Source organism: Pteronotus mesoamericanus, unplaced genomic scaffold, assembly GCF_021234165.1.
Source record: "Pteronotus mesoamericanus isolate MK-2021 breed Mesoamerican mustached bat unplaced genomic scaffold, CSHL_Meso_final contig_65, whole genome shotgun sequence".
Taxonomy (NCBI): Eukaryota; Metazoa; Chordata; class Mammalia; order Chiroptera; family Mormoopidae; genus Pteronotus; species Pteronotus mesoamericanus.
The window spans coordinates 11,090,746-11,117,190 of record NW_026555228.1 but is presented as its reverse complement, the minus strand read 5'-3'; the positions used below and the strand labels follow the sequence as shown (position 1 = coordinate 11,117,190).

Below are 26,445 nucleotides of genomic sequence, written 5' to 3'. Positions count from 1 at the left end.
CAATCATGCCTCCGACCCGCCGCGTTGACCCGCACCCCCCTCCCTGCCCTAATCCCCCAGGCTTTGATTTGATCCTCCGCGCAGAATAAGCTCACCACCACCAGCCCCGTAGCCAGTTGTCCCAGGCCCTCGCGGTTGCCCGCAGAACCCGTCCTCCTTGTCTACCCCCGGGACGTCAGAGCCCTCGCCTTGTACTCCCCGGACGCCCCGAGCCGCCGGGCCACATCTGCGCACCTCGGCCGTCAGAGATTCAGCACCCCCGGGAGTCGGTCCCCTCGCAGGTCGGCCCTTCCAGGTGATGGTGCGAGGCCCCTGCTGCCCCTGGCGCACAGGTGTGGGCTCCCCAAACAGGGCCGGGGAGGGGGCTTTGGGCAACGTGCCGGCAACCTCCGCAGCCGCAGAAACCCTGCATCCCCTCGGAAGATTCCAAACTCTGTGCCCTCCACTACCAGGGGCTTCTGGAAGCCGTTCCACGAACGAATTGGCTCTGAGAGGGATCCGGGGAGGTCTGTGAACCTGGATGAAGGAACCCCCGGCTTTAAGCTGAGCAGGGAAACAATGGGCCTCTGTTAGGGGCCCCCTAGACTTGTGCATAGGGCCCGAAGATGCCTCCGGAGGCTCCTGGCTGGCCCAAGCACCCGCCCAGCCGCTTCCCGCCCTGGGCATCATGAGTTACTTCCTGTCTTACTGCAAAGCTCATGGCGGCGCACTGCTCACCGGCTACCAGGCCCTGCGCGCCGAGGGCTTCCTGTGCGACGTCACTTTGGAGGCCGAGGGCACCGAGTTCCCGGCGCACAGGTCTCTCCTCGCATGTTCCAGCGACTACTTCAGGGCGCTGTTCAAGAGCCACACCCAGGAATCCCGGGCACGTGTGATCCACCTGCACGTGCCATCGGCAGCTGGCCTGCAGCGTTTGCTGGACTTCATCTACACCGCCTGGCTGCCGCTCTCTATGGACACCGTGGAAGATACGCTGGAGGCCGCCAGCTACCTGCAGGTCACCGAGGCCCTGGGACTGTGTGGCCGCTACTTGGAGCGTCTGCTGGCCCCGGAGAACTGTTGCTTCGCTGCCAATGTGGCGACGCGTTTTGGTCTGATGCATACGCTGGACGCGGCCGAGCGCTATATTGTGCGTCACCTCCGGGAGCTGTTGGCGCGGGGTGTGGACTCCGTGGGTTTGCTGGAGCTTAACCCCGGGTCGCTGAAGGCCGTGCTTGGTGCCCCCGACGTGGCGCGCGTGCCAGAGGCCCGGCTTCTGTGTCTGGCACTGGCCTGGCTGCGACAGGAGCCCAAGGCCGAACGCCTGGCCCACTGTACCGCGCTGCTGGAGCGCGTCCGCTTCGGCCTGGTGCCTGCCAACGTGCTGCGGCGCGTGTACTCGGGCTCCGGCCTCGTGCTGCCTGCCCGTGTCAAAGGCCTCATCATCCAGGCCCTCAACTACCATACGGCGCCCTCTCGCCAGCCGCTCCTGCAGGGCGTGCAGACCAGCGTCCGGAGCCCACAAACCCGCATCTTATTGGTCGGGGGTCGCAGGGCGCAGGAGGCGGTCACAGAGGAGGTTGTGGTCCCTCAGGGGGCAGCCAGGGGCAGGGGAGCCGCAGTGGAGCCAGAGGAGGAGGAGGAAGAGGAGCAGTTGGAGGAAGAAGAGGAGGAGGATGGCGAGTGGGAGCTCACCGAGGACGTGGTGGCTTTCGACGTCTACAATCACCGCTGGCAAAGCCTCACGCGGCTCCCCGCACCGCTTCTGGGGCACAGCGTGTGTGTTGCAGGCAACTTCCTGTTCGTCCTGGGCGGGGAGAGCCCTTCTGGCGGCTCATCATCTCCCCAGGCCGACGGCCCGCGGGCAGTCACCGGCCAAGTGCACCGTTATGACCCACGCTTCCACACTTGGACGACGGTGCCCGCTATGCGGGAAGCGCGGGCCCACTTCTGGTGTGGCCCTGTGGCCGAGGGGCTGCTGGCCGTCGGGGGCCTGGGCGCGGGCGGCGAGGCGCTGGCCTCTGTGGAGATGTACGACTTCCGCCGGGACCGCTGGACCGCGGCTGGGGCGCTGCCGCGGGCCCTGCACGGTCACGCAGGGGCTGTTGGGGACCGCGGGGTCGTGTACATCTCCGGGGGCAAGTCAGGGAGAGGTGAGGGCGGCGCGAGCAGCCTCAAGGACATGTACTCCTTGTGCCCCGGGGAGCGGGCCTGGAGTAGGAGAGCGCCGATGGGCACAGCCCGCTTCGGGCACCACATGGCTGCACTTCGCGGTGCGGTGTTTGTCTTTCTGGGGCGCTATGAGCCCTTCTCTGAGATTGAGCGCTACGACCCCTGCACCGACCAGTGGAGTCGGCTGCGACCGCTGCCCTACGACCGCTTCTGCTATGGGCTGGCAGTGGTGGAGGAGACAGCGCTGCTGCTGGGGGGCGTCAAGTGGCGAGACTCGCGCCAGGTGCCTACCCGCAACGTGGTGGGCTATGATCTCGACCTGGACCGCTGGGAGGACATTGGCTGCGCGCTGCCCTGGGCCTGGAGCAGCCTGCAGTGCGCAGTGCTGCAGCTGCCTGAGGGTGGGGACGAGGAAAGGGAGGGAGAGATCGGAGAGGCTCCAGATTTAGCGTTGGGCTTAATGGGTTAGGGCAGTCTCAGGTCCAGGGAGGAGAAAATCATGCTCGAGCAGGTTTACAGAGCAACACGTGGGCTTTTCCTAAAAATGAGACTTTGGGAACTGAGTGGCTTCTAAAGATTAAGGAGACAAATAAGGGTTTGGTCAAAGAGGCATATTTCCCTTTAAGCTGAGAAGAGGAGACAGCAGGGATCAAATAGAAGGGTATGTGAATCAGCTTCAGTGAGCTGGGGATTTGTAGAAATTCTCGTACTGGGCTAGACATGGACTTCCAAAAATAAAATATGACCCTATTTTCCTTCATATTGTTAAAGTGTTTCCCTAAGCTCTAAACAGGGATTACGTTTGTGCCAAACAAATGGCCAAAAAATGTACCATAAGAGGTATACACAAGCCCCAGAAAATCATTAGCTATAAAGGCTGTAATAAATAGTCCTAGAAGACGGCATTATCTGAATAAATAGTGAAGGGAAAGTGCCTTGGTTAAATAGCATTAAATCATTGTAAGGAGAATAATGATTATATGGTCCAGAACAATGGTTCTATTCTGGTTTAATATAAATAAGGAACTCAGAGGGGAAAAGATCTCTGAGGGCACCTTTAATTTTTTAATAAAAATAACCTGGGCTGTTTTTTTTGTCTCTCATCCTTACTGACCCATGTCTGCTTTTGCCCTGACTTTAGGCAGCACATTGTTTTTAAGGTTTTTTTTTTCCCCTCAGCAAACTTAGCCATAATAATCAGGCTCCTTGGTTAAGTGGAACATCTAACAAAAACAAAATCCTATTTCTTTTATCCTCATTAAATATTCATTCTGCAGACATGCTGTAGGTTATATTTAAAAAAAATACAAACTTATATTTGCTGGCTCCTCCCTCCCTCGATTTCCCCAAAGAATCACAGAGAAAGGAAAGAGGAGTAGGTGAAACATTCAAGTGTGCATCAGGGAAATGGAAAACCAGCTTGATTTTACAGGGACTCAGAGAAGATGCTTGTATACTGAACAGGTGCTTCTTCTGGCTTGTACCACCAATGGAGCAGCAAAGTTAGAACCTGTAAGGGGGTGGGGAGCGTAAGGAGGGATGGTGGCTGTGTGATTGCATCACAAAGAAATGTGGTGAGGACTCTGTATGAATAAAGTAGGTGCTTTATAAGGATTCGTTAAGAGCTGAATTTATTTGACTTCAATTTACAGTGCTGCCTCTCTCCTAGATTTGAAACTAATGCAATAAAATGTACAGATATATAGTGTTAAAAGGTCTCTTTCATGCTAGGCTAGCCACAAGTCTTTTAAAATTCATTAGTTTAATTTTTACCATTTAAAACAACAGAGCAGACTTTACAAAAGGAAAAGCTGCTTAGTAGCAACACAGCTAGTCTTTCCATCAACTGCTTGCTGTTTACAGGGCACAACCTGCCACTGTATCCATGACATATCCATCAGGTACAGATATTTTTAAGTGAATGTACACATTTGGTCTAGTAAACATCAACAAGTCTAAATACCTTTAACAAGCACACTTCATTTTAGGACAAGAGGATTTTTTTGTTCGTTTTTTTACATATACAAAATCCCACAAATTTAATGTGCATCAATATCCATGCAGTAAATAAATGTTTTTACAAATAGTTTTTTTAAATGATAAAAATATTACACTGGACCCAAAATTCCATACAAACATTAACGTGATTTCTCATCCATTTTGACTAAATATAGGATTACTGAAAATGTGCTGTAGAAAGGCCACTTTCCTGTACAGTTGTGCAAAGTCTGCAAAACGATAGTGATTCAATGGTGGTTTCAAAAGCAAAGAAAAAGATCCTCGCTGTGGAGTTCTTACTTTCTCCTTGACAGCAAAAGTATTCACTGGCATGTATCTGAACTCTTAGAGATGAAAGTACATTCACTGAGCTGTACAAGCAACAGTATAAAGCTGATTAGAAGTAGAGTTTAGAATATAGAATAGTAAAGGAGGGCCCCTTCCTCCTCCTAAAAAAAAAACAACAGCAAATTGTGACTTGTACGTTATGCAGCCAGACACTAAAAAGCAGCACAGTCATTAACATGCTGTGATCACTTTCAAAAACGAGATGCTCATAAGTGGAAATATATGAAGAGGATTTTTTCACAGACTTCATCCACTCTACATAACAATTCATGAAGTCAGGAAAAAACCTCTATAAATGGTTTCTCTCATATAAATCAATGTAAAAGATCTCTGAATGACCATCATCCTCTTGTTCCTCAGGAGAGAGGTACATTTTTATGTTTCAACATTGTTTTCTATATAACACACATCAGCCTATAACTAAACATTTTATTTCCCTGCCTGAAGTATAATTACATGAGTTTAATAAATGGACTAGCAGGAAAATTGGAAACTAACTGGAACGTTGATTCATTCCAGTTTATACCTTGTAGTTTTTTTTTAAGAGTTGGAGTTTAAAAACATGAGTTTGGGCTGAACTTTTATATATATATATATGTGATCTGTTAGCTGCCTTTCTGGGTGATTTAAGTGTGTTTTAAAAAATCCACTCTCAAATTCCTCTGTACACAATCAGCATATCATCACTACAAAAATAAAGGAAGATTTAAACCAAGAAAATAAAGCAGCTCTATCTTCAATTTTGGTCTTAGTTACAAAAACATCTTACAAAGCTTTGCCCTGATACACCATTAAGTGTCCCCATAGATTTGGAATAGTATTCCCATTAACCAGCTTTCACGAGTTAATAGACTATTAAGACGAATATTAGATACCTGAACTTCTCTTATGTTGATGCTCTTCTATTTTGCTTAACTCTTGTAGGCGCATCTACATTTCACAAAAATAAAACTACAGCATTAAACTTTGTGCAATGTTTAAGAAAATTCTTAGAACATTTTAATAAATATAAAAAAGGTTTAAATTCTTTCCCACCCACAAGGATGTCTGCACCTGAAAAAATGTGATTTACTTTTGAAGTCTTGTTTATATAAAATTAACTTAAAGGGAGAAAAGATGACCTTAGGTAGAAAACTGCCATTTTGTGTTTTTTACTACTTGAAGACCACTTGTCTTCAGAATAGTCTGCAAAAGTTAATTTTAAGTCATTGAAGACAGTTGATTTTGCACATGGTAAACATAAGCTGAGCACTAATTGCATATAAAATATACAAATGCTCATTAAAGACAATGGTATTATGACCATATATGGTTTGTTTCATATAGTTTGGTAACACTGAAGTATAGCTTGTCAAGTGTCCCACGCATTGATATAAAAACTACCTTATATACTTGTTCAAAGTACTAGAAGATACCAGATGGCCTGAAGGCAGAATACACTTACACGTGCGTTTCAATGTATGAATGGGTGTGTGTTAGAGAGGAAGTGATTACATCTACTTCAGAAGAAATACTTAATGGGTCATTTGAGGTGGTATTTTGACAGATATCCAAGAAAAGATCAAGGTACATCTGCTTCCATTGTTGGAATTCTTTAGATGTCAAGTCTGGATTGTCTAGGACTTTATCGATAATGGCTACTTCCCCTTCTCGGGCCTGAAAAGCAAAAGGATTCAATAGTTAAGATGTGGACAAACTTTTGTTCAAGTTTGAAATACAAAGTTAATAGGCAAAAAATTAAGCCCATAGGCGATGGCTCTGGTATATCTAAACTCAGCTATTTAGACTCAAACCCTAGTATATGTTTTTCTACCCCCAAGATATGCTTAGTATTGCCCACTCTCTGTACCTTTTTCTCATTTATGATCTCTACCTATGGAAACCTTCCTCTTTTTTAAGATCCAGTTCAAATGTCTCTCATTTCTTGAAGCCTTCCTTCATCAGTTGGAAAAAATATTCTCTCCCTCATAACACGTTACTGTTGCCATTGAGTAGACTTCTTCTGTCTTGAGTTACATTTATACTGTTCTTTCTCTTCTGTTAGGTGGTCAGTACCTGTCTTTTATGGGTCCAAGGAAGGGGCAGGGACATCTAGGGGATGTTCTGCAGGAAGCGGGAAGGCACACTTCCGGGCTGGCCAGACTTGAAAGGGAAAGACAGTCATGTGCCTAAGCGGTTGCTCTGGTCCTTGAGGCCTGACAGAGACAGCAGGGTTGGAACTAAGGATGTTTTGACTCACTCTGTGCTTGTTGAGGGGCCTATTACAATTCTAGGAATGACACACATCCAGGGTTGCCTGGGCTGTTGTCCTTCCCTAATGGGAGGTTTCCATTTCCTATTAATTTCCCACACTAAAAAGTGCAGCGTTCTATAGTTCTATAGTTTTTACCAATGAGGGGAATTTCTTTTTTTCCCTTTTTTAAAATTAAATTTATTGGGGTGACATTGGTTAATAAGATCATATATGCTTCAAATGTACAATTTTATGATACATGATCTGTATGTTGCATTGTGTACCCACCGCCCAAAGTGAAATAATCTTCCAAGGCACATTTCTTTACAGTGACTTTTTGTCATCCTTCTTTGCCTCAGAGAGCAGAACATTGTATGCCAGGTGAGTCATCAATACTCATTGAATGGAACATACTTTTTGCTACAGAAAGAAAACTTTTCTTTTTTTCTTTTTGGAATCTACAGAGCATAAAAGATAGGGACGTGCCTTGGCTGGTGTGGCTCAGTGGATTGAGCACTGGCCTGTGAACCAAAGGGTCGCTGGTTCGATTCCCAGTCGGGGAACATGCCTGGGTCACCGGCCAGGTCCCCAGTAGGGGACACGTGAGAGGCAACCACACATGGATGTTTCTCTCCCTCTCTTTCTCCCTCCCTTTCCCTCTCTCTAAAAATAAATAATTAAAATCTTAAAAAAAAAAAGGATAGGGGCAAGGGGCTGAGAGAGAGAGATGGACAGGAGCAGGTCTTTAAAATATGTGAGCTTAAACTGCTTCAAATACCTGCCTGCTGCCCCAACCAGGCAGTTTGGACCTGAATGGGGGGGCGGTTACAGGGTGGTGGTCTAAAGATATCTTTGTTAGGTGAGAGGCTAAAGGTATCTTTGGAGTAAGACTGGTCACTAGAATTATTCTTAGGAATATTATAGCTCTTTTTAAAGTTCTAGCCTTAGTTACCAAAAGACCATTAGGCTGCAACACAGATTTGCAATAGTATCTGCGTGAATACTAACTGAAAGCTATTTGACTGAAAACTTGACCGCCTGCTATGGGGAAATTTTTTCAAATAATCCATTTTCTATTTTATCTTTTTGGTACTCATCTATGTTCCAAAATCACAAAACCTCAGCAACATACTATGAATCTGATATACTTCCCTAAGGAGCCCTTTGCCCTTTTGTTCGGTAGCATAGTTCTTTTCTGTTTTTGATTTTTCCAGGGTGCAAGGCCTGCTTGCAGGAGAGTTTGTGTGACAGGTCCTCTCCCTGCCAGACACACACAGAGAGGGCGCTCACTTTTCTGCCTCCTTGGACTTCCTGCCTCTCAGCTCCCCTCCCCTCTCCACCTCCTCACCAATCTGGGGGTGGCATAATAAGAAGGCCACAGAGAATGTAAGCACTTGTGGAGATGTATAATGGGAAAGTAACATGTGAATTGGGAACTAGTAGTGTAAACAGAACAATTATAAAATTTCTACATGGAACATGAATCACTGTGGCTTCACTCCAAATGCGCTTCAGGAAATAGTCCTGAAATATCACAAACCCTTTTAGCACCCACTACTGCGTTCTGCATGCATGCTGTGTTCTTCTAATAACTATATTACTTACACTACATGGCACATTTGTCTTAGGAAACCAAAAGTCTGAGTAATAACACCGGCCTTGCATTTTTGGAAAAAAAAATAATTACATCCTGTTTTCTCCTAGAAGTAAGTCACATAACATTTAGTCAGTGCCTTGAGATGTTAATGAGAAGTTAAGATTATTTCCTCTTTACCAATACCTTTATTATGCTATAAGAACAGCTCAGCGCCAGGTTTTTCCTGTTTACCGATCCTGCCTAACCCACCCCCTCCCATCCTATTTCATATTCCTTCACCTAGAGTATCTGGTAATTGCCTTTGAAGTCAAGGATGCATCTCTTGAACACAAATTTCTCCTTCTATTTCCTATCTTACCTTTAAAGTGCTTTTGAGAATTCTCAGCCTGTGTAGTTTTTCATTCATCACAGGATCATTGCATCTCTTTATAAATGATAGCTTGTACTCCATTTTGGTTGAAATGCGATGTTCTCCCAGCGGTGACAGACTGGCTTGTTCCAGTGCCCTGTATAAATCTTGCAATGAGTCTCCTAACTTTTCTTCCCCACTTTCACCTGCAATGTCCAAAAAGAGAGAGAAATGAATCCAGTGCAATAAACAGGTATTTGACACTCCAAAAATCTACTAAAAATCATCCAAAATACAGGATAATGAATAATTGGAAAAACACTCTATTACATCAAAAAAAAATCCCAACAAACCCAGGGCTGCTAGTTTTACTTGGTAAGATTAGCTACAGGCAGCCAATTGTTTTAGAATGATCAAATAATAGGATGCTTTGAGTAACAAAATATTCTCTTAGTAGCAAATCACTGTAAATATCTTGAGTCCAGTAAGTTCAAAGAATTAGAGTACAAAGGGTACACAACACAGAAACAATCCTGCACATAGTTTAATATTATAAAACATTAATAAATAGCCCTTATTATATTGGTAAGCATAGAAATGCTGATTAATAAAGACCTCTCCTGGTTTATCAATAAACTGATTTCTTACATTTTTCCAGACTTCATAGAATGGAATGGCATTCACTGAAATCTATTCGATTATAAAAATCTTTCTATAATGTGCCATTGAGGATTATTAGGTTTCATGTGACTGCCATAATAATGTCCGCCACATTGTAAATATACTAAATGATCATAAATTATCAATAATAATGCTTTGATTACATAAAATATGGGAATATGTTTACGTGAAAATTAAGGAGAAATCTGGCACATACTAAGAGAAGCTACTTAGCATTTGTAAGACCTGGGAAGAAAACACTCCAATGAAATATTTTTGAGAAAAAATCTTAAAGAGTGGTTCAGGAAAGGACCTTAGATCTATTGAACAAGTCTAACTCTCATCTTGTTCTTTAAATGCTTGAATATTGGTGTCATATCTTTCTCAACAATAATAAACAAAGATGAACTTGGATTTCACTTGCGGTGGTAGATAGGATTAGGGCTAGAACATGTTTCCACTGTCTCCATTAATAGAGAGCCAGAGTCCTATCTAAGGAGAACTAATTGTATTGGCCCAAGGAATAAAGGCGGAATGTTGTTCATTCCATCATGGTCCATGTGGATATTTTAGGCTTTCTGACATAGTTCAAAAAGACTCTTTAATTGGCAATAATAGTAGTTAATATTTATATGTGCCACACAATAGGGTAAATGCTTAATGGTCATAATCTCATTTAATCCTTCCAACAAAGCTAAGAGTAGATGCATTTGATTTTAATTTTACAGCAGGGAGGTACCTTGTTCGAGGTCACAGTAACTGGTGGAGCTAGAATTCCAACTGGGCTGTGTAACTCCAGAATTCATGATTTTAATAAGAACTTGATACTGCCAATTTTGTCAATAATCATTTGAACTGTGTATTTAACAATAAGTGTTAATGAATTTGTGAGACTCCCTTTAAAATGCAGCATTCTTAAAAACTTTTTAGAGTGTACCTAAAACCACCCCAAAGCCACAAACACAGTAACTTAACTTAAAGGGATCACTTTTAGTATTAAAAAGTAGCTTCATTTAAGTTTCATATTTAATTTTTGGCTCTGATGTTGAGGTTAGCAATTATTGGTAAGTATGATTATTGAGTCCTTCCACTGGAAAGTTCCTTATCATCAGCATATACTATTCCTAATTCCATGAATTCTAACTTCCTAATCATGTATCTGTGTTAGAACTATAATCTAAAAATACAAACATCCCTTTAAATAACAGCTTTAAAACTTTCTGTTGGCTCATTTTTGAATGTTGGCAACACCTAGAGAATTTTGAGGGATGGATGGAAAGAGGACTGTAAAAAGGAGAAACTGCTTTGTGGGTTAAGAGCAAGAATGAAATGTGTTAAGGAATTTTAATTGAGAATGGTTTGGAGTCAGGCAGGCACAAAATCATAAGGTCATTCAGAGAAACTAAATGGAGTTGTAAAAACAAGGATACATTTGAACAGCATAATTCCGTTTCATAAAATCATAGGCCAGGGAAGAACCCCTAAGAATTATTTGGCAGTTTTTCTTTTAGCCTCAAGGCAAGACTGCATCTAAAACTTGATGTAATTTCATAGAGCAGAGAGTGAGAGAGAAATGGGAGGCCTACAAGTGAATTATGGTAGTTTAGGTATCAGGTGTCCTAATACATCATTAGTTTTGCAGTTTTTGAAAGAAGGCGAAGAAAAAAAGGGATTCAGATTATAGCTTTAAAATTTAAGGGAGCAGAGTGTTTTTACGTAGTAAATTTTTATTTTACAAATAACCTTCTTCCATATTACCTAAAACTGTAGGGAGTACATATTTTGTTTAAGCAAACATTCTTACCCAGTTTTCTTTCTCTCCAGTTCTTAAAGTTTGTGGAATACTGGGCCAGATGATTTTTTTAAAAAATAAAGTTTCAATGTAGTTTTACTTTTAAAAGGATAACTAAAGATTTAATATAAAAGTGATAAACATAGCTATTAAATAAATAAAAACTGAAAGTTTCCCTGTTCTTTCTGTTAAGGGGGAATAAAGGAATTCAACCAAAGGACAACATAATTCTACAAAGAATCTGGTTTGACATCTGTAAGAATAATTGAGTATAGATTTATCTCTGGGCAGCACATATGAACAAGAAATCACAATGAGACGGAACACAGAAACATTTCCTAGTAATGGAATAGCGTGGCTCCTATTAGAGATAAGTAAGGCCCCTCCCCCCACCTCTACACATCATACACATATACAACATCACAAGACACAGCAGTGGGATGAGGAAGGATGAGGGATTGAGATGCCAGGCTACCACAGAATGCCACCAATCACTGAACATTTTAAGACTAGACAAAGAATCCTTTTATTTTCAAAGGAGGGGGGTGAGGGGCAGAATCACATTATAAATCTGAATCACTGTGCTCAACAGTCAAAACAACACAGAACTCAACATTCAAGACAAAAACAGACCTTTATTTTCTTTTATAATTTTCAATTGGTTTCCTTGATTTTTTTTCTCAGATGAATGCCAGTTAAGTCAATGGGGGCTACTGTTGCAACTGAAAATATGAAAGCACCTTTATTTTCTTCTCTTTCTGCCCTCTTCTTCTTTGTCTCCTTCTCACTTCTCTTCTGGTTTCTCTCTTTTTTAAACCCTTGCTTTTCTTCTTCTAGAAGAGGCTTGCTTTGGAAGTGCAGGCAAGCACTTGGTGAAGTCTGCTTCCTGATTGACTTCCTTTCAACATGCCATTGGAGCACTGGCGGAATACCAGCTCTTTTGCAATTTGAATGTTTCTGAAAGTTGGCAAAGTGGAGAAGACCACATGCAAACCAGAGGACATATTTTGGAACCTTCAGTGATTCCTACTGAGGAAGTGTATTGCTGCTACAATAAACTTTTAATTGGTATCTAATTTATTCAGGAATTCTGGGTCTTTGCACAAACAAATTCCCTCCCACATTATATTTATATTTACAACATGTAAATTAGTTCTCTGTCAGATGACACACTTTTCCAATTGTATCAAAGCAAAGAGAACACAGAGTTTTCTTTACGATATAAAATTTCATTGATTGATAGATTTGAGTATCACAAAGGAGTTATTTGTAAATTAACTTGTATATGTGCCAAGGGAGGGTCATTTCTGGCTGTGTCAAACATGGCAGGGGCAAAAGAAGATCCTCTATTGCTTCATCGATAGTCTAGCTGCGCTATGAAATATTGTGACCCTATTCCTACGTGGTGGGCATCACAGCAGCTCATTGTTTGGTGCTTCCAGGTTGCATATGCCCACCAGGTAGTGATAAAGAAAAGGTCAAAAAAAAAGATTAGCTAATGCAAAACAGTAGTTTGTTGGAACTTTCTTGCAAATGGATTATTAGCAGGTGATAATGCATTTCTCAAATACTGAGTGGTCTTCAGTTGACGTATTTCCTTACATTCATGCTCAGTGGTTTCCAAACTTTTGGATTGTGTACACTTCTCATTTAAAACACTTCTGCTTTTGATAACTTGTATACATGTAATTCCTCTATAGTAATAGATTTGCATGTTATAAAACAGACACAGAAAAGAAACTTGAAAAAATGAGCTATAAAACCTGGGGAGAAATTCCAATGTTTTTTCTTCCTGTGCCTCAATGGCCCCGTGTGCACCCTCCTTAAGACCTAGACTGTGACTTTCCTTGACTGGACAACCCCCACTCTCCTCTGCATTTCCCATTCTTCTATTTGGCACAGTGCCTCATGCGCCCAAGGTTTAAACTGAGTGATGGTTTCCTCTACTTTATACACAGAGTATATATAAAGCCCAAAGAGGGCTCCCTGTCAGGTGAATGCAGTTTTTATGACAGTCTATTATTGTACAATTTTGTTCATGTTCCTTTGTTGAAGATTAAGGACAGCAGAACGCAAGCTTGGTGACCCAAAATTTCTTTCTGGTGTCCTCCCCATTTCTCCATGACTGTGATGACAATGTTGAAAGATAGTAAAAAAAAAAAATGACAAGAAAACAAAACAAGTATACCAACTGGGCTTGTGAAGAGCCAAGCCAACAATGGATTATCAATTTTGGTACGTGTTTTGGAAGGGAACTGTGCTCTTTTATAATTGGACAATGATGTCTTCCTGGAAACAGTGGTTCCTTCCACAACACAGCTGGGTAATGAGCACAGAAAGCTGGGAAAGGCTAAGTCACAAGGGGGAGAGAAGGCTGGACATAGTAGCATTAGTCACCAGTCAAATGTGAGAGGCATTCCTTCTTGTACAGCCACAGAATGCCTAAAGTCTTCCAGGCTAATGGTGTCACGTATGTGGAGCACTATTCTTGTCATGAAGGTCAATTAAACATTTGCATTGAGACAACGGGAATATTTTCTGCGACTACTAATTTACTAGTGCACCATGACGAACAACTTATTTTTATGTAAGGTGACGATTAAACTTTTAATGGGTTTAATGTAGATAGGTTTAATGTTTATAGGTTTTATGCTAAAGATGATTATGTATTCAGTGTTTTGAATTGTCTTATAATTAAGTGTTACCTCTCTTTATTCATGCTTTTATATAAGTCAGCTACCTGTGTCTAGCATTGTAAAGCTGGGGGGACAGCAGTTGGTTATATCTGAAAAAAATGATAAGATTTTAAAAGCTGGCTTTTACTCATTGCTTTGTAATCAACTAAACTTTTCACAATTTAAAGTAATTTGTTTTTTCTCTTAGTCAAAATAACAAGAATTCTCTGATAAAAATTAATTTTAGTGAGGAGAAAACCCTTCTTTTAAAAGCATAGCTTGAGTGAACACATTAGTATTTCTAAGTGTATTTTTAAAGAACATGTGAAATCTATCCCTGTATAAGAATGACCTTGTGCCTCACCAAAATCAAGTACAGTCCATACTAGTGTCTGTCAGTTTTTCTGCACAACAGTAAAGCTTACTTCTATAAAGATGTGACAAAAGAGACAGAGTTGGAGTTTATTCTATACTTCATTCTCTAGGCATGTCATTGTTGCCAAATTATGTGGTTTCATGCCACAAATATATGGCAATAGTTGAATTTCCAGGGTACTACAGTAGTTTTTATGATGAACAGTCCAGATGGCAAAAACTTGGTATGCTTGGCATTGATTTACTGACCCAAAGGAAATGTTCTTTGAAGGACAACCACAGACATAAATCACCGATTCTACATCTACCCACAGAATTTAGAACATTTAACTAATAGAGACATGGAGGTCAAGGTACCTAGTTCTTAGGCAAGAATTCATAAAGGGGGCAGTTTAAAAATCAAAGCTAAGAGATGATTATGTTTAAAAATCAAGGTGGAGTCACCAGAGTCCTTAATGAAAAAAAATTCTTCATATCACAAAATTTCACTATAACAAACAGGGAGAATGACCCAAGACAATTCCACTAATGTTAAATACCAACAAAATGCTTTTTGATGGATTTCTATGTACCAGAACCATCCTTTTTATATAGACTTAAAAAACACATTAAAACGGTTAGAGCACAGAGGCAATTGTAAGGCAGATCAATGTGATTTTATTCACAACACAAATTCCATTTGTGAGAAAGAAGCAAAGATTACTTCCTTTAGAAAGATATTCACTATCAAGCATACTTAGCAAATTATTGAGCTATCTAAAAAGATCTGATACCAATTGGTCATATTTTTATTTTTAAGTAATTTATATTTTTACAGGTATTCACATTATGCAATACCACACACTGCGGCGACAGGAAGAAAAAACATTTCCAAATACAATGTTAAATTATCTGTTCATTGCACAGTATGAAATATCCATTAATTAGCATTGAAATTATTACAGAGTATCTTATCCAACTAAATAAAGGAAATTTCACATCCACTACAGAAGAAAAAATAAGCAATATTGAGCCATAAGGGACCCAGTTACATAATATTAAATAATATCTGAAGCTAGTTTGAAAGACATCCAGACAAAATACTTTTTCAAAAGTGAAAACCACAGCCTATAGATTCGGAAAATTTTACAGAAAAGAATAGCTCATGCCTGTCCTATGAGGCAACACCATTTGTATACAAGTGCCAAGAAATAAGGAAAAAGTTAGGATTTTAGCTGAGGAATCTAATAAAGCCTGGCATGAGGAATCTTCTTCATTAGTGTTACCAAAAGCAGTCTCTGTGTTGCACCTGAATACACTTTATAATAGAATAAACATAGTAAGTTTCAGAGCAGATTGTGTATACCTTGCCTTAATAGATTACACTTAAATTTAGTACAATACAGCACGTCAAGTTTTAAAAATGCAAAGTACACTTAATACACAGAATTTGCTTCCTCTGCTTTGCCTTAAAGAGGCCACCAAAGAGTCCATTAAACAGCCAGGGTTTTCTAGTTATCGGAGCTGATCCCTCTCCTTTCCTGGTGTCAGGAGAACACAACTGAGGTGTCACCACACAGAGCCCTTGCCCAGTCAATACCCTTCCCCTTCTGTTCTCCCACAGAAATGGCAGTTTTCTGTCATTGTGCTCCATCTTGATTGGCTTTGATCTTATGCTAGTTCCAGTGTAGAAAGCTTGCATTCTTCTTAAGAGTGGCCTGCCCCTCTTAATATCCCTTTAGGGAGGCCCCCAATCCAAAACACTTGATGATCTAAGCTTTTTTAAAGTCTGTTTTCTGTTTTAAACAGCAAGGACGAGGCCATTTTAGTTGCTTGCAAGAGGTTGATGTTGAGTCTGTGCCGTGCCGACTCTCTCCGATCTAAATTCTCTAAACATTAGCTTATCAATCTGTGAGTCCAATGGGTTGAGTGCCAACAGAAGTGGATCCGATTTGGCATGGAGAGGTTCTACCAACTCTCGCAGTGTATTAGCCTAATATGATAAAGCAGTGATACAATATGATGAAAGACCTGCGAGTGCCATTATTTCTAAAGCATATTAGTATTTGTATTAGAAATACCATCATGCAATACCCATGAAGAGAAAAGAGAAAAAATATGGCTAGAATTGCATATGGTTTCAATAACATAATGTCTTTCTGTTGGCATGCAAGTCTATTTGGCCATAAATGGGACACCTTTTGTTTTAAGCTTGGTTATTTAGAAATGCCAATCTTATGTATACAAAATAATATACAGCTCAGATAGACCTTTTCCCACCTCTATACTTTTTTATGCACATCTGTAATTTTAATGAGAAAAGTTAGTTAAAAGTATTCTCCATACACATGTAAAATGATCAGTCTTTCAAGAAAATTAAACTGTATATCTATACGGGGTCTTTCCTCAAATCCGTCCAATGAAGAATTATGAGGAAAAGCCTTCGGGTCTACCTTCTGACTACACTAATATATATTTGTTACCACATGCTAATCAGTGAGATAGCAGAGCCCAGGTACTATGACTTCAATGAGGAGGCCAAATGCTGACCAACACAAAATGAAGAGAAATGAAAAGCTCTAACAGGGTAAATGTGGTGAAAGGGTGACTTTATAACTGAACATGACCCACATGCCAAGGAATTAAGAAATTAGAAGAGACTAAAGTTTCTGAAAGACCTGGGGAACTAAGAACAACTGGGATGAAATAAACTGTAGTTTCTTTCAGTTCATTTTATTTTGGATTTTGAGGAGTCCAAATATTGTCATCAGGCACAGGTTCTCTTTCTGGCCTAGGGCAGATTTTTTATCTGCAACATCTTGTAATAGCTTTTGAGTTGTATTAAGAAGGAACAAGGTGAGAAAGTGTATTGGTCATTACTGCCTCTCCTAGAAAACGGAAAGGGTGTGAGTTGCCTGTAGCACTGTATCTAGAAAACAGGATGCAGCATAGTTCAGAAACCAACAGAACTAATTTTTGTTTATCATATCATACTGTTCTTTTATAGAAAAGAATCTAGGAACTAAATAATATTCATATGTAAGTCAAATTAAACAAAAGACAGTATTTAATTTTAAAAGAAATCATAATACTGGAATGCTAGCTCTGGCTTCTACCACTTTGTTTCATAAGGGTTGTGGAATTTCAAACAGAAAAATCACAGGCAATCTATCCCTGGGCACAAGGTCATTTCTAAGTTTGAGCTTTTCCTAATTTATCTATGCAATTCAAACATTTTGTAAGTTGTTATGAATACACCCTTCACTTCCCCTCAGAAAAAAATGTTACATGAGTAGTTTAATTTCTAGTGTGCTTACCCCAAACTAAACCTGAACTAGAACCCTGGTCATCAAGTCATGTTTAATTACTTTTAGTATGTTGTTTCTATAAGAGTGCTGAATTTGATCTTTGAGCTTGCTGAGTAGACACCGTGAGCAAAATCTCACCCGAGTTAAGAAAAATTATGGACAAGAAGTTATCAATGAAATTAAATGGTGGCAGACATGTCCAAAGAATATTGTGGGATTTGACCCCTTTATGAAGGGATCTTATGATAGATGAATGTGTGGAGATGGCAACTGGTGGGCTACAGAACAATGTTGGAATGGCGGTAATGTGGAGAAATAGTATCATCATGTTAGAAACCTTGGGACGAGTATAAAGAATGGCTGTGTTCGCCAGAGAAATCAACTGCGTCACATGTCCCCTCTCCTCAGCACTTGTTTTACTGCAATATAAAAATTGAGTCATGTACATTTTCACATTGAACTTCTGTTAAATAAACTTTTGTATTGGTGAATTAAAAAAAGATTGCTGAATTCTACTCCAAGAGGTAGGAAACACCTCCTCTGTTGAATGTCTTGCCAGAGTGCAGGACGGTGGGGGAGGATTGCTGTATCAAAATGACTACAGTGAGGTCTCAAACTGTATATACAGAGCGGGGCAAAAGCAGGTTTACAATTTTTTGTATGGAAAATAATACAATAATTAATAAATAGCAATTCAAGAATAAACTGTGTTTCGTGTAGTCACAACTGTAAACTTACTTTTGCTCTACCGTGTATTAGCATAGAAGATGGTAACTCCCTAGGGCAAGGTGTCTCTTCGACTAGTAATGCTCAGGACTACTGGCTACCAAATCTCAGGGGTGGAGGTCTGCTTGTTAAACACAAATTTCTGAGCCCTATCCCTAATCTACTGAATTAGAATTTCTGGATATGGAACTCAGGAATGTGCATTTTAAGAAAGCAACCTGGGTGATTCTTGTGCCCATTACAGTTTGGGACCTGCTTCAGGCCAGTCACATTGGGGTGAGCTACACTTTGGGTAGGGCTCGTTGGAGTAATGCCAATTTTTGTACTACGTGTACAGATAGTTTATAAGTCAGAAGCCTGTAGTTGGGAATATTTTTAGTTCAGTCACCAGTGTAACATTGTATTACACAGCTCAAATAATTTCAAGGTTTTTGCCAAGGAATCTGATGGAAAGAGTCTACTGAGAATACAGTAAAATGAAGGAGTCCTTGGCAAACTTCTTGACTAAATTCTTTAGAGTTATAATTTTATGTAGTATTAAATAGTTCCTCTTTATTCTTAAGGCAAACAAAACAACTATAAAGATACTTGCAGACTCATACCCATTAAATCAACTGTATATATTGGTGTGTGTATTTGCAGGCCACAAGGGTAAGATATAATGGACTAGTATATGGTTAATCTACATGAAATCTCTAAAATACAAAAACAAACCTGCTTCATTATGACACTGTTACATGAAAGCCTGTCTTTGTCTTCTTTTGTGAATCTCATATTTATGTCTTTTATTTTTTCAAGTCCCTTTATGGTTCTCAACACTCTCCTTTTCTCTACCTTAGTGTTTTTGTTGGGCTTTTTTGCTCTTGATAACTTCCTTTATCCACATACAAATGGTCAAAATATTCAAATCAGTTAAATTATTTATTATAATGACAAGACTAATTTTATTCCTTTTTTTTTAAAGAACAAGTGTAAATCGCATGTTCCTTGAAAAACAAAACCCCACCAATTTTATGGCTCTTGATTGTTTTGTTTTGGCCAATATTCTAACTATAAAAATATTCCCCACTTCCTGCTATTAAAATAAACTTCATTATTTACCAAGCCTTTAATCAACTGCATTTTGAAATACCAGCTATGCTACCTCCAAGAAAATTAGTAATGTTTTTATTTGGCATACTACTTAACAAATATTTATTGAGCTTTCACTCATCACTGAAACCTCCGATTGTGAGGTTACCAACCCAGCTGGATAAAAAGAAACAGGTCCTGTTTCCTTGTTACTAAACCCCTTGAGATCTGAATGGTGAACCCAGATGTAATGCCGAGTTGAGTCTAGGATGACTTATTCCAGGGTGGATCCACTTCCCATGCAAGCTCTTCATAGATGGAATCTGTGAAAGATATGCTGAGGAGCGTGGTTCTTTTCATTTTTGTTTTATGAATTTAAAAATCTCTCCACTAAGGGCCACTCAGATAATAAGCAGAAATAAAAGTTCTACAAATGTAATCAGGCTTCTAATAATGTACCTGCTAGGAATAGCTGATGATTCTAAATCAGATGCCTGAGAGTTTGATTTATAGGGTAAGGATGGAGGCACCAATATTTGCAAGAGAATGACTGAGTTTGAATATAAAATAGGTGAAAAAATTTTCCTTAATGAATGAAAGGGAAGAAAATATGTGAAAATGGAAATAAGAAGTCCTTAAGCTGGAATAGCACTTTGAAAGATTCCTATTTCTGTCCGAGTTCTAAGAGGAAACTTGATTCCATTTATTCACTTCCACAATCAGTGAGTTTAAGAGCAAATTTAAGGTCACCAGCAATGAACATCCAAGCCTATCAAAAGAAACATTTGCATAGCTCCTGGGAGAACAGACTCTTTTGTGTGCTTTAAAAAAAGGGATCTGCATAACATCATTATCTGGACACTCCCCTTCTTCTAATATATGTGTTCACATTTAAGTTTTACTTTTTGAAAAACTGGAATATGTAACACCATGTATAAACATCAGTGATAATTACTTTTCTCAGTGTAAGTATTGAAAACAGTGGGCTGATACCTTGGTTCATAATGTTAGGACCATGAGAGAAATTTGTTAATTGTGGCTTGAGTAGCATCTGTCTGAATTTTGAGGGCCTATTTTCTTGTAAAGTTTGAGTTATCAGATTTTAAAAATTTGTTTGTTTGCATATTTTTAAATTTAATACCATAGGGTAAGGAATTGACAAGTCTTTATTTTTATTTTATGAATGAGGAGTAAAATTTTCATGATAAAGTATTCTTTTTCAAAATGGAGTGGTAACTAGTAAAAAGTAATATAGTTTGTGCCTATACTTATAAACTTACGGAGATCTTTGATTAGCAATTCCAGGTGAAATAAAATATTTGATGAACCTCGCCATAGGCAAAACAGATAAGTAAACACTCTTTCCAGATAATTAGAATGTTCTTCTAAATTGCCAAATCACAATTCCATCCTCTGTGTCTAATTCACAGGAGAGAGTATTTCCTTATGATAGTAGTATCTCATCATCATATGTAGCTACTGCTATACTCTGAACTTAGAGTGCCTTTAGGATTTAATTAGTTATTATGAGTATATCACACACTCTGGCTTTTTCTATCTGCATTAAAAACTACTATTTTGAAATAAAGACACACCTAAAGTACACTTTAAAAAAAGCTTATATATTTGCAACAACTGAAAAGGTCTTTTATATTTAATAGTTACAGAAGAACATGATATATTAATTCAATATACCATCAGTTTATTTTCAATTAAGTGCCTATAGATATTTCAGAAAAATGTACTATGGAATTTTGCCACATTATATTATCATCTCAAATGTCACCATTCAGAATTTAAAATAGAAAATGGGAGGAATTTATTTTTGTAGACATGTATTGTTCAATAAAGACAATGGATACCTATAGGTATCTATACTATATCAAATATTAGGGATAATATACAAAGATGACAGTCTGACCTCAAAGAGTTCATAGTATAGCTGTACAACCCCTTCTGCAATTTCTATCTTAAATTTTGTAGTTAAGAATTATCATTAAAATAAAGCTCTACTTTATTAAGTACAAACTATATATGCATATACATATACACACACACAGATACACAAACACATAGATTCAATTATATAACTAAAATGTAATTATAGAAATACCCTAATAATGTGTATTATATGCAATTACATTAATAATGTATGACTATATTCATTTTAATTAAACATACATAGAAGTGAAAATATTTGAAATTCACAGCAAATTTGAAGACAAAAATGAATGTATATATGTATGTGTATATGAAATATAAAACAGCTCAGTTCTGATGCTTACAGTAGACTTCAAACTGAAGGGGATCAAGATATGCCACCCCAAAATATGCCACTCTCATATCAGGATTATTTTCAACTGAAGGTAATTAAGAAGCAGCAAACATAGAAAAGCACCGCCAATGGGTGAACAGGTAAATCACATGTGACACAATCCTTCATCTGTAACTATGTCTGGTCTGCCAAACATATCTTTGGCTGCTCCCTTATCTGCCTAAAAGCAGGACATTAATTTCCCCTTGTGAAGGTGCTCCTCCTCTCCTTTTCCACACCAGAAGAACAAACCTTATCACTGGATACAGAAGACTGACATTGAGATGGGTCAGCACAAGTGAACATTATTACAATAAATCTTATCTTATGTTAGTTTCCCACATATATCTACTTTTCCACAATTTAATGCCCTAGAAGCCTAACTCCCTTTTCCTTTATCTTGTCACTTCTCTACAATTTATATTGCTTTTTGTTCAAATGGTATTTAAGGCTCCAGGTCTGATTACTTCTTTGGGTCTTCAATTCTTTTCTATGAAGGCCTGTGTGTTTGTAAAAATTAAAATACTAACATAGAATAAAATTCATATGCCTTTTGTCCTGTTAATCTTTTGTCAATTCAATTTGTAGCCCCCAGCCAAAGAACCTAACAGGCTAGAGGAAGTTCTTTTCCCTTTCCTATAAAACATTTAAATCACCTCAAGCCATTTCATCCTAATTCATGCCTATTTTTAAACATTTCACAAAGTTATTTTGAGATTATTAACAAAAGAATCATATCAAACTCCAACGAGATAACCTTAGTAAAAAAAATAACCATTCCTGGTAAACTTTTCTTTCAGCAGCATGGGTAGATAGCAGTTTATTAGCAGAATGGGTTGCTGTTGTAAACTATTTTATGGTTAATAATTACTTATTTTAACATAATCTCTTTAAAATTCTCATTTCCAAATGAAATAGTTGCAAAGTTAACATAGCTAAAGTCTGAGACATGAACACACTATGGGAAATAGACTTTTCTATCCACTAATACTTTAGAGCTTAACAATGCATATTTTTAATTTATGAACATTTTTCACCTCTGTTACTACCTTACATGGTTATATTTAAAGGATATAGTTAAATAGATCACATTCTGCCTGGATGATAATTGGTGTGAAGTAACCCAGTGACGAGAACTGCCAATGGGGTGAACAGGTAAATCACATGTGACACAATACTTCATCTGTAACTATGTCTGGTCTGCCAAAAGCAAAAGGCAAATTGGGACCAGCTATCTCTCACTTGTTTTCTTGACTATTTCTTTCAATGGGTTCTTTGATCTTTTCAACCCTACTAGGACATTCTCTTTCCTACCTGATATGTGCTCTAAACAGCAGTTTAATCTTATCTGGACCTTAAACCACTTACAGGAGTGTATGGTAAAAATGATTCTACTTTCATGACCAGAGCTATTTAATTTGTCCATTGCTCTTGACCTGAATTCTCTAAACTGGATATTCTGGTGGTATAACAAATATAGGGTATCTATACCTGGGGAGTTGGGGTTATAAAAATACATTTAGTATGTTCATCAAAACCTATTCATACTAAATAAAGGACTTGGCTCTATGTCCTGTGTCAAGTTGCTGATTCACAAAAATGACCTGTGATAGTAAATTTTGATGCTATGCAAATTGTGCTTTTACTGCACGGTTTCTTTAGTAAGTATACAGTCAATGGCACAACTTTTTAGTTCTTGAAAATTTGATCTAAAATAAAGACATATATTTCAAAATAACAGTAACATAGATCTTTGTGAACCTTTGCTGTATAGACTCAACCCTATTCTTACTCTGAATTCACATAGTATTCTCAAAGTACTGTCATTCTGAGTTTGGTGGAATTACTTTTTTAAAAAAATATCATTCATTATTAGCTTTAGTAATGTGATATTCCTCCAGATGAAATGAGGGGAAAACATAGGTGTTGATCTGCAAAAGTGACAACTACATACTAAATATTACATACTTTTCAACAAGAGTACAACAGCGGGTGTGTGGGTGTGTGGGTGTGTGGGTGAGTGGGTGTGGGCTGAGAGTAGAGTAAGAAAAGGAGTGATTCTTGTGCTAAAAATTTAAAGACATTATTTCCTCTCATGCTGTAACATTGTTTATAATTTTAGAAGCTTGAGATGAACTTCTGCTTACTCCTTCTGGCTGGGCTTACAATTTTACAAAAAATACAGTATTGATTTTCTCCCTTCAATAACTTCTAAATGTTAATGCCTTATTAGTAACCTCCTTGGCATACCAACCTGACATTTGGTATCATTTGCTCATTAACAACTCTGGCAAGGAGGACCTACTTTGGGGGCACTGCCAACTGAATTTCTTAGCAATATGGACAACAAAAATACCTCCCCTAGCAAAGCAAGTGCCAAGAAAGGTAAAAAGAAAAATTCAGAGATGTTTGTGAGAACCCCAAATTGTACCTTAAGTGTTACTTATCAGAATTAATATTTTTATTTACTTTAAATCTGTTATAAGTTTAATCTCTCACTTCAATAACATTTTCATATTCTCTCTTATTTTTCAATCTATAATAATATCATAGATTATTCTCATAAATCTGCATTGTTAAAGCCACTTGCATATTGTAATATTCAAATTACTGCATTTTTATGTATTTTAAATGTATTATATACATGACAAGAAGAAAAAAATTTGGTAAAAATCACTATAAAATCATGTGTGTTAGAAATATACCACGGATGTAAGCAAACGTTCATCTTTGCAAAAACTCAGAAGTTAGAATAATGAGTATTCACATTTAATCTTAGTTGTTTTGAAATTATTGGTAATTACATTTTGGATCAGCAAACTCAGTTTGCATCTGGGATGGAAAACTATGGAATCTAAGAACATATGAAGAATATATTTAAAAATGGCCTATTATTTGAGTTTCATTTTTCCAATTTGTATAGCACTGTTCTTTTTTATTTTTTTAGAAGTATTTTATTTATTTATTTCTATTTTTCAGTTACAGTTGTCCCCGTTCTCCCCCCACCACTGCTCTCCCGTGCCCTGTCCAGCTCCTGCTCCCAAAGAGAATCGCCGCCCCATTGTCCTTGTCCACAGGTCCTTTGCACATGTTTCTTGACCTGACCCTTCCCTTTCTTTCCCCATTATCTCCCTCTCCCCTCCCCTCTAGTCACTGTCAGTTTGTTCTACCCTTCGCGACAGCATGGATGGAACTGGAGAGCATTGTGCTAAGCGAAATAAGCCAGGGGGCGAAAGACAAATACCATATGATCTCTCCTATAAGTGGAACCTAATCAACAAAACAAACAAATGAACAAAAAAGAATCAGAGACATGGAAATCAAGGATTGTTCTTTTAAAGTTTTACTAAGGCGTTAGTAATATGTTGACTCTCAAGGTTCTATGGAAAAGTACAAATGACTATAGCTACTGCAAAGGGTTTCTAGCTATATCTGTTTTATATTTAGCATCACATGTCGTATTTCACACTCACCAGTGTAATTACAGAAAACTAGAATCATATAGGAACTTCTTTAGGGCAAGAGTTCCTTTTGCAAAATTCAGATGTTTGAAATGTCAGAAGGTTCTCTGTATGATAAACTTAATTTGTATTCAAACATAGCAATGAATTGCTAACTTCCTGCTAGTGAACAAAACAAAAATTCCAATTATATTAATGAATTTGCTTTCCATTTGTAAATTAAGTTACAGCAACTTTATGGTGCTTATTCATAATATCCTTTAAAAATCAAGGTCAATTCCATATTTCATTGAAGTCAGGCATTTTGGAATTCCTAGTGTATTTGTGTTAAGCAAGGACTATGTTGCTTTTCCTAGGGTGAAAAAACACCACCATTAACCTAGAGATATAAATTTGTAAGGATGTGCAAATCAAGGAGTGAATTTGGGATTTTCAAGTTCCACTTAAGAGTTCTTTACCATCTCTTTTTGATTGGTACCATTTGCATGTGTGGCAGGGGGTCAGGAGCGAACAATGATAACAGCTCTGGTATAGTTAGTATCTTCATAACAAATGTGAACATGAAGAACTTTGTAGAAATTTTGCTCTTTTTGTTATACTAATGCACATGAACACATTACTACCACAATAAAATAAAATTTAGAAAAAAGAACACATTAGAATACAGTTGGACTGGTATGTACGATCTTCCACAGATAATTCATCAGCTATAACTGGATTTGTATAGTTATGATGAAGGTTCTAGAATAACTTTTCTCATACTGATTTTAGTGTGAGCAAGTGCAGAACTAATCTAAACTACACCAATACTGGATTTAAAGACAAACTTAGACAATCCTAAACTAGAATTAAAAGTAGCATTTTAAGACCACTGTGAAGTGTACACTGAATGTGTTTACTACTATTTAGGAAAACTGTGACACAATTTGAAATGAAACATTACTCCATAGTGATTGACTATGCAGAGTATATATCATATTTACACACAAAACCAGAACCTGACCAAGGAAAATGTCATGATGACATTTTCTCTCCTTTTTATTGTAAATCTCCAGCATAGAACTAAAAAACCTGTTTTCTTGTTGTGGAAAATGAATAAATACTTCAAAAGCAGAAGCAGGAACTCTTCTTTAACAAAACAATACACTTTAATTCAAGGTCTTAGTTTTAGCCATACTAGGAATGGTTTCAGGTCTTAGTTGTGTGGGTAGATCTCATCTCCATGGCAATGAAAAAGTCAGCTTGGGAAGTGCAAAAAAACTGTGGTACATTGCTCCCTCTAGAAACAGACAGGCTGAAATCAAATGCAGCTTCTGTATTTAGCATCAACAAAGCAGGAAGCTCCAGTGAGCTGGTACCATACCTCAGAAGTTGCCATGGCAATTTCCTAAGAAAGGTGGGTTACAGA

At 38.6% G+C, this 26,445-nt stretch overlaps 2 protein-coding genes and 1 pseudogene across 6 annotated transcripts in view; 2 read left to right on the top strand and 1 right to left on the bottom strand.

Annotated features, from left to right (window-relative positions):
* The first annotated feature begins 667 nt into the window (after nucleotides 1-667).
* Nucleotides 668-2,792, top strand: KLHL34 (kelch like family member 34). Its single transcript, XM_054581204.1, has one exon. The coding sequence runs from the start codon at nucleotides 668-670 to the stop codon at nucleotides 2,618-2,620; it is 1,953 nt and encodes a 650-aa protein (XP_054437179.1). The 3' UTR covers nucleotides 2,621-2,792.
* A 1,000-nt stretch (nucleotides 2,793-3,792) lies between these two features.
* Nucleotides 3,793-26,445, bottom strand: part of CNKSR2 (connector enhancer of kinase suppressor of Ras 2) — a 269,164-nt gene continuing 246,511 nt past the window's right edge. For 4 of the 5 annotated variants that reach the window (XM_054581133.1, XM_054581134.1, XM_054581135.1 and 1 more), the window contains 2 exons: nucleotides 8,686-8,882; nucleotides 3,793-6,153 (listed from right to left, as the gene is read on the bottom strand). In XM_054581133.1, the coding sequence (XP_054437108.1) occupies nucleotides 5,938-6,153; nucleotides 8,686-8,882 (413 nt within the window). In that variant the 3' untranslated portion in view covers nucleotides 3,793-5,937. Of the gene's footprint in view, nucleotides 6,154-8,685; nucleotides 8,883-16,064; nucleotides 16,151-26,445 lie in introns of those variants that run through there. The other variant, XM_054581137.1, reaches the window with a different exon arrangement.
* LOC129076936 (small nuclear ribonucleoprotein G-like) lies at nucleotides 17,585-17,818 on the top strand (annotated as a pseudogene).